This window comes from Aspergillus nidulans, chromosome VII, assembly GCF_000011425.1.
Source record: "Aspergillus nidulans FGSC A4 chromosome VII".
NCBI lineage: Eukaryota > Fungi > Ascomycota > Eurotiomycetes > Eurotiales > Aspergillaceae > Aspergillus > Aspergillus nidulans.
Genome location: NC_066263.1, coordinates 4,398,325 through 4,412,421, shown reverse-complemented (window position 1 = coordinate 4,412,421; position 14,097 = coordinate 4,398,325). Strand labels below are relative to the sequence as shown.

Genomic DNA, 14,097 nt, shown 5'->3' with positions numbered 1-14,097 from the left:
ACCAATATAGAAGTTGATATATTGCGTGAGCTGCAGAGAGTTCAATAATAATTTTGCAACCAGAAATAGATGAGTTTTCGTCACTGGGGTGACTACTAGTCTATGTCTCGATTTATCAATTGCTGCACCAGATAACTGTACTAGGGCACGGAGTCCGACTGGGTTGTCGGGCTCTATAAAGACAAGACAAGCAACGCAGACTATGCTGGAAGGAGATCAACTCTCTACCTTACGATGGAGCGGTTGTACACTTCTGGGTGTAGTCAGTACACCTCTAGTACTCGGGATGAGTGCCAGGCCATGGCAAGAGTAGGTAGTTTTGCAACCTCGCAACTATTTTGTCTCCTCTTTATTGCCTGCGGCTTCCTCCATCGATATGTTTTTACTTCATCTCGTCTTAGCACGCTCTATGGACCGAACTACTCTACGCTCCCGTCGCAAGACAAAGGCCATCTGCGACTAGTACATGTCGGGATAGTAATGAAGTTTGTTGCGGTGCCAACCATGATAATACCGCTATGCATCGTCAACCTGGGTGGCTACACGTGGTCCGCCACGTTGGAGCCTGGCGTTACCCTCCTGGATCTCACTAGTCTGTCTGGCTGTTCTTTGGCGGCATCAGCATTATTTGACCTCGTCTTCGACGATGGGATAAGGCCGCTATATATCGGCCATCATTTGGCAATGCTCCTGGCCACACATGGCACAACTGCCCTCATCATGACCCTCCCCATCAACAATAAGATGCGGATGCTGGGGCTCTTTCAGGCCTACAAGGTCGGACTGACATGGGGTAGGCTGTCATCGAGAAACCTCCGTTCCTCATGGCTAACGCAGCGGCAGTTCTCTTCTCCAGTCTCGGAAGCACAGTCTCCAGGCTAACTTATCTTTTTCGCAAGCTCTTTACATGCGAGCCCAATACTCTGCGCCGACTCTTCCTGATCAACTTTGTGACTTTCTCCTCCGCCACGATCCTGGAGGCGATTACAATGGCCTATCTCCTGCTCACAAGATGGGACCGGCTCCCGACGGACGTGGCTGTTATCATGTCTTTGTTCCAGATACTGTTCACGACAACAAAGTGGAAGACTGTGGGCAGGCTGTTCGGGGTGTACAACAGCCACAAGACAGAAATGAAGAGGCTCCGCCGCGTAAGGAAATGGGAGGAGGAAAAACTTAGGAGATAATTGAGTTGCTTTTTAGCGATCCTCTACTTGTATCTAAAGCCCGGTCGATCGCTGCTTTACCTGTTGTCTTCCCAAAATCAATCTTAGATAGTCTCTCGAAGCGTTCCTGTATGGCCTGGATAGCGTCCCACAAGATGCAGGACGTACCACATCTCATCCCCAGCATCGTGGATTGGCTATTACAGGATCTTACGGGACCTTCAGATGACATGCGGTGAATATGGTAGCCAGCTACGTCTGCGGAAAAATCTACATTTCAAGAAATACTGTTCTTACATGACCAAGGGCGCAAGCATGAGCACTCAACGTAAACTACTGCGCACTCGGCGCTTCTCTACTTAATGACCTAGCTATGCGGAATGCGTCTAAAAGACCGTATATTCTGAGTATAAGCCGGATTAACTTGATTTCACCATCTAACCATCTACACCATCTAAGGAGCGTCGGATTAGACGTAATTACCAGCATCAGCCGTCAAATAATATAAAGAAATGAAGGTCTGCTTCTTCCAATCTAGCTCTATAGGTCGGTTTAAATACATAAGAAATAATAAGCAACCTAGCCTAATACGGCAGTTGGAAGAGACATAACTTTTGAACCTGGAAATAACTGAAGTCTCTGCATAAGCATCGGCGAGCCGGAGCTTGCAGTTCCGATATCCAAATAGGAAGGTCCCATATATGGCTAGCTGTCACATACGGTCGACACCATCTTAACCAACGACATGATCTATATAATACGTATCGTTGTCAGGTGATTTTGAGTCACTAAGGGCTTATTCTAATACTGATTTGTATATTTCTGGACATTCATTCGCTGAATGCATCTTAGCAGGAAGAGGAAGAGGACGAGAAAGCAAACGATATGAAAAGTTTACCCCATATTCTACTTGCAAATCCGCATAATATTCCCCGTTAGGCGACCAATGGCCAGTATTAGTCATTTCAACCTAGATTCGGGCATTTATCTATATCTTTCCCAACCATCTGTAGTCCCCGCATTTCGTCATCACCGTCATCCACCTCCCCTGCGCTCCATCTAAACCATCTAACACCACCGGCTAGTCAAATATGGCAAATAGTGGCGTAGCCGCAGACGAGCTGCCGACGGTTGAGACTCAGAATCAGATTTCCGGCTACACCCTCCTCGACCGCAATGGCAAAGAGATCTTGTTCCGCGAGGTCTACAGTCATCCCGATCGTACCTTGGTTGTCTTCGTCCGGCATTTCTTCTGTGGGGTATGTTCCGTCTAGTTAAGATCATGGTCTACCTCAGTAACTCAGTAACCGGGGCAGAGTTGTCAAGAATACCTTCAGCGTCTGTCAACCACCGTGACCCCTGAGGTCCTGTCCGGCTTGCCAGGCAGCACATCCATCGCCATCGTAGGCTGCGGCGATCCCAGCCTGATTGAGGATTACGCTGCGCACACGAGCTGCCCGTACCCCATGTACTGCGATCCATCGCGTAAGCTCTACGAGACTCTAGGGATGGTCACCACCTGGGAGATCGGCCCCCAGCCTGGCTACATCTCCAAAGGACTCCCGCGCCTGGTGGTAGATGGCATCTGGCAGGGGCTGAAACACATATGGGACGGGAAAATCCTCAAGGCCGGCGCCGCAGAGCAGCAGGGCGGCGAGTTCCTTTTCGAACGAAGCAACGATGGTGAAAAGCGCATCAGCTGGTGCCACCGCATGCAGGGCTCTTGGGGCCATACCGAGATCCCGGCGCTGGTCGACATTATCCACGGTCGCAAAGCGGACGAACTGACTACGGCGACAGAATAGCGGGCGAGACTTGCTCTATTTTTTTTCTTCTCGGCTGGCTTTGTACCTATTTCTGTATCATCGTCGCTTGCGGCATCTCTACTTGACAGATTGAGAATATAAATTGTTCAATTGCACAGCTGATCGTTAGGCAAACTGCATCATCATCATCATCACATTCATCATCAATTTCTCCTTCTACAGCCGGGACCCAGTGTGCTCGGGCAGGTGCGTCGCCAGCAAGCGTCGCGCCTTCGCAGCAGGGTCAGAGCTCCAGGTAAAGGCGATCATGTCGGGGGGGATTTGGGCGTCGGGGACGTAGCGCCGCAGCTCGTCTAGCATCTCTGCGCGCCGCTCATTGGGCTTCTGGGACATAATCATGACAGTGATCGAATGGTCGTAGCGTGTCTTATTGTAGACTGCAAGCAGTTTGGGCACTTGAACCGGGGTCGTATCTGGGGCGAAAATGGCCCCAAGAGCCGCGCCATCCTCGATTGATTGTGCGCCGCCCTGGCCCTGGTCTTCACTGGTGAGAATGGCGTTGACACGCGGTTCAGGACTGACTTACGTGGAAGGGTCGGATGGGCAGTGTCGCCCAGCAAGGCCAGCTTGCCCTTCACGAATGTCGGCGGGGGCTGGCGCGATGCCAGGCTCCATAACTTGACATCCTCGGCCTGGCGGCACAATTCTTGCAGTTCAGGGCAGAAATCTCGATACGTTGCTAGCATATCTTCCAGGCTTCCGGAGTCAAGCCACGATGAGTACTCGGTTCTGGCCATCGCGTCTGATGGATGGATGCCAGCCAAGTTCAGAAGCGAACCCGCACGACAAGGGTACATGACCAGCCGTCGGTCGGGGCTGGTGAAGACAATCGTCGCGTCCAGCCCGATTTTGTCAAGAAGTGGTGAAGTCAACGAATTATTGCGCAGCTTGCAAACGGGGATGAGACACCTGAAGCAGCTCTGCCCTGTGCTTTGTTTGTTTTGGTCTGTTCCAATGACGGCCCTGACGGTTCTTGACTGCCTCAGTTGTCAGCAGGAGAGGTGTATAATTACGGATAGGATACCATACGTGCATTCCATCTGCTCCTATCACCAGATCGGCGGTGTATACCGATCCGTCCTCAAATGTGACTGCTCCAGCTTCGGCGTCCTGGGCTTGGGATCAGCTACTGTAAAAATGCAGGGCCCGCAACGTAACCGACCACAGTCGCGACACGAGAGGCCAGCCGAATCTGAACTCGCCGGCCATTGACTTCCTTTGCGGCCGCAGCGCGCAGCGCGTTATGCAGGTCCACCCGATGGGTCAGCAACCAGGCATCAGAGAGGTTGAGATGCTCCGGTAGTCTTGGGCCGCCTGTGCTCCGCACATATCAGCCTCGTGTACGGGGATCGGCAATGATAGATGACAATGAAACCAACCGCAGTCGTTGAGATGAAGTTCCCCTGTGCATCCCAGACCTTGATTGCGATGCATTCAACCGCCTGCAGGGCTTCCATGTCCACCTCCCACGATTGTAAGATGCGAGAAGCGTTGGGGGCCACATGGATTGCCGCTCCAACTTCATGCAGAAATCGGGACTGCTCGAAGACCTAGAGGGTCAACTATTAGCTCAATTTGACTGCTTGGATGAGCGCCATCTGACGCACAAGAACATCGTGGCCGGCCCGGTTGAGGGCAATGGCTGCCCCCAACCCTCCAAGACCGGCACCGACTACGAGCACTTTAAGAGGCATAGCGGTTTTCTGAATATGCTGAGACCCGTGAAGAGGTCCGGGGCTTGGTACGTAGCTCTTATAGCAGCCACCAGCTCACCAGCCCCCGCTACTAGCCAGCACGAGACATTATCAGTCGGAGCCCTGTCAGTCCGAGCGCCGAAGGCGATGAGCTGATACTTTTGCGTTGTTCTTCATGTTGGGTTCCTCGTCTATCTCTGGCTCTGTTAACCTTGAACATAGAAAGCTCGGCAGGGCAGCTGTCGGGTACCGTTTGGTATGTTCGAACCACACTCCCACCCATATACACCTATATACCCATATACATGCCGGCGCTATACTCGTATCAGAGGCAACTCAGTACGAGGGATAAACCCACGGGTATCTTTTGTGGCTGATGATAGCTGCCCTTGTTCCGCAAATGCCGTATATCCGTTGGACTCTGTCGCAGCTTTATGAAGGAGATTTCCCCAACCTCGGATTTGTTACGTTTTGGGCGCTGAGTCCGAGATCAATCCCCGACACTGCCAATGTTTCATAGAGAGCTGCGATGCTGCGCTCGCCTTCGTTTACACGACACGCAGCAGTCAATGATTGGAGTAGAGGAATTTTCGAGATTTTCTACCTGACAAAATGGCTGCCACCAGCGGCTTGTCAAGGTATTTGCTGCTACAGAAATCTCATACGATCAGGCACACTTGCAGTACCACTCACCTCTACCACCCTTCTACACCTCTCCTCGCCGGAAATATACTGCCAGGCGCCGAAACGTTTTTCTCTGCAACCCCTGCTGAAAAAAGACAGCGGCAGAGGGGTGGGCTGGGCCGATGCCTCCCACATAATGCCTAGCATGCCGCGGCATCTCCATGTAAGTAGAGCACTGCTCCACAAAAATCCTACTATTATTGGTGCGCTGGATATCACTTTCCGGCTATATCCGTCTACGGAGACTGTGGTTGTGCGTTCTCAATTGAACCGCATCTTGTCTGGTTGGTGCCTTGGGCATTCTCGGTGGAACGCTGCGGCTGACTAGACAGTATTCAGAAAACAGTCTCATGCCGAATAAGCAACTCGACGAGCAGTCTTGTGGAAAATAAATATGTGCACGCCGTTCTGTTATAGGGGAAGGTACGGGGATCAGAAGCTGCGGTGGCATACGCTAGAGTATCATGACCCGATCGTGACCTGGGGTGGTTCTATCTACGCCAGTGCGACACTCAATCCCAGTCCTAGCCTCGACCATTGTCTATTTCACGACAGAATATAATAGTAATCTGAGGCCTTCTCAAACAGACAAGAGCTCTGCAAAGTCACCAATACACTCTCCCAAGAAACCCTTTCTCCCTCAGGAAGAACACGACGGGACAGGCCACTCCCTGTCTTCTCCCTGCCCCTCCAGCCACGGCAGACAGGCCTCATATAGCGTCTTGAACTCACCATCCCCTAGTTGCAGAAACTTCTTGAAGAGTTCCGGGTTAAAGCGATTTATAAATGCCAGCTGGGAGGCAAATAGTAAATCCGCATACCCTGCTTTCTCACCCTCAAAGAACAGGCCCTTCTTCCCGTCGCGGCCTTTTAGCATATGGATCAGCACGGCAGCCTCGGTCTCGGCCAGTTTCCACAGCTCGTCCAGACTCGCCTGGTCCGTGGGATGGACTTGGGCGAGCGGCTTGCCGAACCACGCCGACCGCGTCTCATTGAAGTACTTCTGGCCGCGATCGTCCAGATGCTCTACCACGCGTGGGATTACAAGCTTTGAGATCACGGGGCGCAGAAGCTTGCAAACCTTCTGGACAGCAAGTACGAGCGCGTAGCTGGCGTCACCAGAGGGAAACACTGACGGAGACGGGAACGTCTTGTCGAGGTGCAGGACGATGGGGAGCGAGTCCATTAGCGCTCCGTTTGGATTGGACGTAACAGAAGACCGGTGGATGATGGCTGGAAGTGTATATGGAATGCCTTCTCGGTTGGGTGGCAGCCCCAAGCCCGTGATGAGCGGTTTAATATCTGGATACGAGATCCAGCTCTGAGTATATGGGATCCCCTTGAAGTTGAGCACCGCTCGCACCCCGAGGGTGTTAGGAGACCATGACTTGGCCGGGCCTGGGAGGTCTGAGTAGAGGTCGAAGAAGTGGACCGGCTCGGGCTCAGAGGTGGCCATGGCGCTTAATACTGGATTCTTGATACTGGATTTTGGTTATTGAAGGCACTGATTGGATGCAGATGCCGAAGTACTTGGCGGCACCAGTGGTATGCGTAGAGGGAAAAGAGGAAGACGAGTGGAGGAAGAAGAGGTAAAAAGATGAGAGGGTCAAGAGGGTCAAGCTTTTATACGGCAAGCTTGGAAGGCTTGTCTAGAAGATTACTAATTAGGTAGAGAGATACCGGGTTAAGCAGGTAAATACGACTTTTTTACTTCTACGCTCACCGGGAATGTGGCATGCGGGGTATTCTATAATAATAAAATATAAGGGCAATAGAATCAGTGGCTGTAATGCTGCAGCATTGTCAGCATACCTCCCTCCCTTCCTCTGTCTCTCTCTTTCTTCCACTTCCTCAGTTTCCCTGCCTATCCTCGCCCAAACAGCAAGAGTCGTCTTGGATTCCACTTCCACAGAACCACCCAACCGCCAAGGGCTGAAGAGAGCGCAGTAAAGAGAATGAGCGGTCCATACGAGGTGCCATAGCCGAACCGCTGACTGGCCGGCAGAGTTCCTGCTTTCAAGAGTCCAACACTGGCGAACCCCCCGCTGGCGTAGCCCACGCCTCTCACGCCGTTCAGCAGACCGTACAGCATCCCGGGATCGATGGCTTCATTGCGCTCCGCAGACTCGCCCTCCATCTGCTTAAGCATCCCTCCCCAGGTCGCGCTATACCCGCCAGAGAAGAAACCAAACGTGATAGAGAAGAGGACTAGGAGCCCGATGTTGCCCTGGGTGGTCAGGCCCCAGAAGAGCAGCGTTGCAAGGGCACTGGCGATGGGGGGAATGGCCGACACCGTCTGAGCGGAGAGCCGGATCCGCTTATTGTCGCTCAGCCAGCCGAAGAAGGTCGAGCTGATGATCCCTGGCGTGTTGAAGACGGCCAGTAGCAGCGTTCCGGAAGTCTGAGAGAGTAGGGCAATATCCTTGGCGTAGCTGCTGAGGTAGGTTTGCGGGATCCCGTAGCCGGAGCTCTGGAAGATGATGGCACTGCTGTAGAAGTAGATTGACCGGTGCTTCAGGAAGGTCCATGGGATCTTGCGTCCACGGGTTCTATGGATACCGGCCGTCGAAGGGTGTGTTGGGATCAGAGAGACCGCCACGATACTTGTCCCGGCGACGATCCCCGTCCAGGCTTGCAGGGTCCTCCGGTAGCCGTACGCATCGATTAGCGCGCGAATCATGAACGGGCACGTCGTCCCGACGATGTTCTTGCAGGAGAGAACGATGCCGTATGCGATAGCGCGGTTGCTGGTGCTGTACCACTCACCCAGGGAGAGCGTGGTCGGGCTGTAGATGAGGGCGCAGCCCAGCGCCGAAGTAATCCCCTGCGTAGCCAGCAGGTGACCGATGGTCTGGCTGTACGCAGATAGCAGGAAACTGAGGCATGCGATCGCTGTGCCGCAGAGAGCTGCCAGTTGGCGGCGATGCGCCCATCGGCGGGTGAACAAGGCAAACAGTAGCGGCATCGACAGATACATGACCCCATTTGCGGTTGTACCAATCACTCCGGTGATGCTACGGTCTCCTTCAAAGGTCCAGTTATTGGTATAGTACTCTTGGAACACTCCATAGCTCATGGTGAACCCTGCTCAGGGTGAGTAGAGATCGAGGTCAGCGCTTGGGAACTGTCCATACCCCAGATCGGCAGCTGGAGGATCCCAGAGCCGATGAGGACGCTCAGTTTTGTCCTTTGCGAGTCCGTATGCCGCGGGTCTGTTACCCCGACCGTCTGTTCGACGTCGTCAGCGTCCTGCACATCGTGGGCTGGCCCTCGCGGCTGCCGCAGTGGGAACTCTTCAGTCTCGATCACCGTTGAAGGGGTCATTGTTGAGGGTCAAGTCAGTAGACGAAGGAAAAAGTAGTGGATAAAAAACAAGGAATTGTGCCCTTTTAGCGCATTCTTGCATTTCTTCTCCCCTTCTAGCGAAGCGAATTATTCAATCAGTCTGGAGTGCGGGGTTGCTATCAGTCATCCCTCGGACTCCAACTGTCCAGGGTTGCATCCGAGTATTCACATTCTATCGAGTAAGCTTGCAAAAATGAAACCTCCCAGTACCTCCAGCGGTGACCAATCCAGGTGTTCTACGTTTTGCACAGTACCAATTCAAGAAAAACTCTTTGTTAGAAATCACCATCGACCGCCCTATAAAGTCAGGGCTAAGATGGCCGCTTGTGGGCCGGCAATGTATATAGATAGAATGCAAAACTATAGGATTCTGGTTCGGCTTGAGGTATTGACCGGTCGATTTGCCAATGTTTATTCTCATCCTCCTCCATTAACACAAAGTGCACTATAAAGTGCATTCCAATGTTCTGCACAGAATGATGTTCTTGTGCCGACATCGGAATGGCTCCGAAACCACAATTACGGGTGATCGTCCTAGCGATCTTAAATAGAGTAAAAAAGTAATCAAAATATATATATTTTTTTCCTTGATCTCACAACCAGACATGATTATCATATGTAGACGATATGGATAAAGACAGCAACGAGATACCACTGCTCTCAGTGCAGGAGATCCTCTCCCACAACACCCCGAATGACTGCTGGGTGGTCATCCAGGGCGAGGTCTGGGACTTGACAGCATTCGCCAACGAGCACCCTGGCGGCCCTTCTGGTGTGTGCTGGCTGTTCATATTCAAGACCGTTGGCTGAAATATATGCAGTTATTCTCAAGTATGCCGGCAGGGACGCAACAGATGCATTCCTTGGAATCCACGCCCCGACAATCATCAGGGAAAACCTCTCCAGTGGGCACTTCAAGGGCAGGTTGGACACGTCGACGATTACTCCAGGCTGGACGCAGATTACACAAAAAGCGCAGCCTACTGGGCAGCCCCGGCAGCCCAAGCCGCCGCTCGCCTCGCTAATCAACAGGTACGTTTTGTTGCTCGGATAAATATCCGAAATAGAGGTTGACCGCTTCAACAGCTACGACTTTGAAAAGGCAGCAGCAGTGAGTGCCTCGGAGAAGGCGTATACATTCTATTCCACGGCTGACACGGACTGCTGGACGCGCGACGCAAATGAGTCCATGCTCAAACGAATCTGGTTCCGGCCAAGGGTGATGAGGGACGTGGCCAGTGTCGATACCTCGACCTCTATGCTGGGGATACAAATGTCAATCCCGCTGTTCATATGTCCCGCTGGAGTCGGGTCGCTTATCAATCCAGACGCGGAGAAGGCGCTCGCCAGGGCAGCAGAGTCAACGGGGATCGTAGAGATTGTACGTCAGGTCAGGAAGAGTGAGACTCTGCTAACTCTCACAGATCAGCACCAACTCCGCACATCCTTTGGCGGACATAGTCGAACAAGCGCCTGGATATCCCTTTCTGTTCCAGTTATACCTGAACAAGCAGAGACAAAAGTCAAAGGAGCTCCTCCTTAAAGCAGAATCACTTGGCTGCAGAGCCATCTTCCTGACCGTCGACTCGGCAGGACGAGGCAAGCGCGAATCAGACGAGCGGCTAAAGTCAGACGAGATGCTCCGTGACCCAGTCACCGGAAAACTCATGAAAGCAGGAGCTGGCTTGACCAGGATTATGGGCAGTTTCATCGACCAGGGAATGACCTGGAAGGATCTGGCGTGGATCCGCAGTGTTACTAAGCTGCCCATCATCCTCAAGGGCATCACGTCCGCAGAAGATGCCAAAATTGCCATGCAGTATAAGGTCGACGGCATCCTACTCAGTAACCATGGTGGCCGGAACCTGGATTACTCCCCTCCGACCATTCTGCTACTGCTGGAGCTGCACAAGAACTGCCCCGAAATATTCGACAAGATGGAAATTTACGTGGATGGAGGGTTCCGACGGGGCGCAGATATCATCAAGGCGCTTTGTTTGGGGGCAAAGGCTGTGGGTATGGGCCGGAGCTTCTTGTACGCGTTGAACTATGGGACAGAAGGTGTTGAGCATCTCATACAGCGTATGTTTGCTCTCGATCACTATAAGTCTTTTCACGACATGCTGACGTTTCCCAGTGCTCAAAGCCGAGATGGAGGCGGTCATGAAACTGATTGGTATCAAGGACCTCTCCGAGGTCTATCCCGGCCTGGTCAATACAGCGGATGTTGACCATCTGGTGCCGTCTGGCCCTAATCACCCGTACATCAAGTGGAGGATGCGTAGCAATCTGTAAATATAACCTGCCGATTCAGTCCGGCATCATCATCTGCAAGCGCAAAATATCATATTTTTCCACCGCAAGGAAGTGCCACCGTGTTTCCAAAACCAGGCGCTGGGGAGGATTGCGACATCCTTCGGCGTTAGGGCCGCTTAATAGGTCACCATGACATGAGCGGCAAAGCCTCGGTGCCTAAGGGCAGCGCGCTTCGTATAGTTCTGCAAACCCCATAACTGCAATGGTCTAGTGCCTGTTGAACGGTTAATGCCCACCCCGTGTGCTACCCGCGAGGTATTGGGTGGTAGCTATCATATATCCGCGGCCTCCATCCATGGACGTCGTATCATCGATTTTGCGACTCTGTGAGATGCATTGGTATAGGCTAAAGTGTTCGAATTAGCTATGCACTTCGACTCCATAATGGACCACTCTGTCGGCGTACATCAGCCTCTCCATGGATCTAGACGAGTTTTAATCTCAACGTGACCTGGTTTGAGATGGATTTCAGCAATCTCAAAGCCACACAGAATCTTGTCGCCAAATGCAGCAGAAAGACCAGAATTCGTAGAACCTTGAAGAACGCCCAAGAGTTTCAAATTTGCCGCTAGAATGTCAACGACCTGTCATATCTAGCATCTACCCAAACGGAGATGTCTCCAGATTAGGCAAACGGTAGGCGAGCATTTTGTCTTCTGTCAAATATCTGTATCTTCCTATCAACAAAATTGGATTTGTTCCGGAACCCACCGACTATGAGGTAAGACTGACCACGTTCATGTGAACTCTACTCAACATTTGGCCCAGGGGCTTGGAACCTCGTGTGTCCGTGGAATGGGTGACGACTTGCCACAGGGGTCTATCAAGAACGGTAGTTCCACCAGAGCTTGAGCTTGGCACATGTCCATGCAGCAGTGGATAGCCCTTCCTGCGAACCGCTTTATACACTCTCATGTTACTAATCAAGTCACTACGTATAGAAATAGCTCTAATGTCTCCGGTACCTTTTTGAGAAGAGCCCGAAAATATGTTTGTGACCCTCAAGACAAGCTCAAGTGCATCCCATCCGACACACGAGAATTCCAGGACAACCAGCCCTATTCCATGACGAGGCCTAGCCACCAGTGGATCTTTGTCTCGAGCTCATCTACGAAACATTACGATAGCACGAAAAACTATTGTAGCTGGGTCTGAACAGGGTCTGCTCAAGCCACAAAGCTAATTGCCACGATTCACCGAGTTAGCACATGGTATTTGCGGTCGAACTGACAATGTAGAATACCCAAACACTGTATGGCCGGGACTCATGAATATAGAAACTCGTGGCTGCCCAGCACGTCTAAGCAATCACGATCCACAGCCCCAACTCTATATTAATCTTTTATTTCTTGACAACTGCCGACATGAAAACAATCGCGTTATTGGGGGAATGTGGAGTGAATGCCACACGGCCCTGGAGCTTGCCAGTGCTGGACATCAGATTATTCTCATCGAGAAGGGCTCGGAGTTATTCAATGGGGTCTCTGGTCAGTTTGGCATTCGTATTCATAAAGGCCCCCACTATCCCAGGTCTGGGAGACCAGGGATAGCTGCTGACGGACATTTGAGAGCTTCTACCAGAAGTACCCGGAGCTCGTTGTCCCCGTCAAACAGCAATCTATGCCCTTGCTGACAGGGACGCAAGGGGAAGAGTCCAAAGTTGACGCTGAAATATTCGGCGACGTCTGCCGCGAGTCAAAGGAGTGCTCGCCTGTTGACCTTCGTTCTTGGAGACCAGCAAGTGAGCTCGAAGATGCCTACAAGCTGAACGAGCCATGTGCCGTGTTGTATCCTTACCTGAAGCACTACTTCCGAGAAAGGTTGTCCAGTGCTGGAGTCAGTATCCGTCTCAACGACGAGGTCACCGCAGTGCGCCGTTCCGGAGAGCGATATTGCCTCTCGACATTCACCCGCTATAAAGGATTGTTGTTTGATAAGGTAATCAATGCTACCGGCTATGTTTCTGCCCTTTCAGATAGGCTTCTTGAATCTCCCAATTCACCTCAACATTAAGTAGCAAGCATGCACGGCTTTGATCTACACTGACAGAGATCCCGGCCAACACCCATCTCCTTCATCGCCATGGATGGCTGGTTCCCCTGCCTCGTGCCCTGCATCGGAGAACCTAGCAAGATCGGAGACTATGTCCTCAATCACGGCGCATACACAATCCTTGGTTCCTACGAGAGCCTGCCGAAGCCAGATTCTGCTTGTTAAATATGGCGCCGGACTTCATGGACTCTCAAGTCCGCCCAGAGATCGAAGAGCAGATGGAACGCTTCTGGCCGGGCTTTTCGCGGCGGTTCCACTACTAGGGCTGGAAGGGCAGTGTTCTGCCAAAGATGGTTACGGACACCGAGTTCCGGAGTTCTGTCGTTTTCCAGTCAGAAGGGGTGGTCTACATCTTCTCCAGCAAGATCTCGAATGTTGTCGATGCTGCAGAGGAGGTGGCCTTCCTCGTTGACGGGACTGATTCCTAAGTGATCCGGCGTGATGGGTATGGATACGCAAGGATTTTGGAGTGATCGAAGTCGCAAGGAGATAGAGATGCGGCCCATTGCACAGGGTCACGATACTTGTTACCTACAAACTCATCGGGAGCTGTGTGTAAAGGTGTAAAAGGTTTCCTCGTTGTTTTAATTGCTCTTAGCGTCATTGTTTCTTTCACCTTATGTCATTGTGAAGGCTCTGTATTTATAGACCGTGCAATTGAACACTTTACGGAGCAGGATCTTCTATAGACGTCCGTCAATTAAGTAGAGCATGCAGTTAAGCTACCTCGACCTCGCTTTAGCGAGTGAAATTAAATCCAATATTTGGCCTTCACCAACGCAGAGCCGGGGAATGAGCAGTCAAAGTGGCCACCGGGGCGTGCAGTCAAGCAAGTGATATCAAGACTAACTAACAGTCCTCATTCCCCGGTTGCGATTTTGTCCCGGTACTGGACTACATTTAAGTATAGCAGAATCTCACTGCTAGGGCACGCATGGGGCGCATTGAGTAATATTCTGGTTCGTAGTCTGAGGGTAGACGTGAGTAAAAAGACGACCAGTCGAGGGAACGGTG

At 51.9% G+C, this 14,097-nt stretch overlaps 7 protein-coding genes across 7 annotated transcripts, besides 1 other annotated feature; 3 read left to right on the top strand and 4 right to left on the bottom strand.

Annotated features, from left to right (window-relative positions):
- Positions 1-14,097: part of a sequence feature (contig 1.43 127..338545(1)) that runs on past both edges of the window.
- Positions 505-1,180, top strand: ANIA_02595 (uncharacterized protein; the record flags this gene model as incomplete). The annotated part of the gene is made up of 2 exons (XM_655107.1): positions 505-793; positions 900-1,180. The coding sequence occupies 2 exons, from the start codon at positions 505-507 to the stop codon at positions 1,178-1,180; spliced, it is 570 nt and encodes a 189-aa protein (XP_660199.1).
- Positions 2,258-2,971, top strand: ANIA_02594 (peroxiredoxin-like family protein; the record flags this gene model as incomplete). Its single annotated transcript, XM_655106.1, has 2 exons — positions 2,258-2,425; positions 2,483-2,971. The coding sequence occupies 2 exons, from the start codon at positions 2,258-2,260 to the stop codon at positions 2,969-2,971; spliced, it is 657 nt and encodes a 218-aa protein (XP_660198.1).
- On the bottom strand, positions 3,149-4,686 carry ANIA_02593 (uncharacterized protein; the record flags this gene model as incomplete). Its single annotated transcript, XM_050613095.1, has 6 exons — positions 3,149-3,471; positions 3,519-3,969; positions 4,022-4,102; positions 4,155-4,286; positions 4,372-4,542; positions 4,600-4,686. The coding sequence occupies 6 exons, from the start codon at positions 4,684-4,686 to the stop codon at positions 3,149-3,151; spliced, it is 1,245 nt and encodes a 414-aa protein (XP_050468936.1).
- ANIA_02592 (uncharacterized protein) lies at positions 5,951-7,084 on the bottom strand. Its single transcript, XM_655104.2, has one exon. The coding sequence runs from the start codon at positions 6,824-6,826 to the stop codon at positions 6,011-6,013; it is 816 nt and encodes a 271-aa protein (XP_660196.1). The 5' UTR covers positions 6,827-7,084; the 3' UTR covers positions 5,951-6,010.
- On the bottom strand, positions 7,090-8,694 carry ANIA_02591 (uncharacterized protein; the record flags this gene model as incomplete). The annotated part of the gene is made up of 4 exons (XM_655103.1): positions 7,090-7,117; positions 7,183-7,302; positions 7,341-8,454; positions 8,505-8,694. 4 exons carry the CDS (start codon positions 8,692-8,694, stop codon positions 7,090-7,092), a joined length of 1,452 nt encoding a protein of 483 aa, XP_660195.1.
- Positions 9,343-11,010, top strand: ANIA_02590 (FMN-dependent alpha-hydroxy acid dehydrogenase; the record flags this gene model as incomplete). Its single annotated transcript, XM_655102.1, has 5 exons — positions 9,343-9,487; positions 9,537-9,747; positions 9,802-10,096; positions 10,140-10,797; positions 10,853-11,010. 5 exons carry the CDS (start codon positions 9,343-9,345, stop codon positions 11,008-11,010), a joined length of 1,467 nt encoding a protein of 488 aa, XP_660194.1.
- Positions 12,606-13,115, bottom strand: ANIA_02589 (uncharacterized protein; the record flags this gene model as incomplete). Its single annotated transcript, XM_655101.1, has 3 exons — positions 12,606-12,788; positions 12,829-12,944; positions 13,079-13,115. The coding sequence occupies 3 exons, from the start codon at positions 13,113-13,115 to the stop codon at positions 12,606-12,608; spliced, it is 336 nt and encodes a 111-aa protein (XP_660193.1).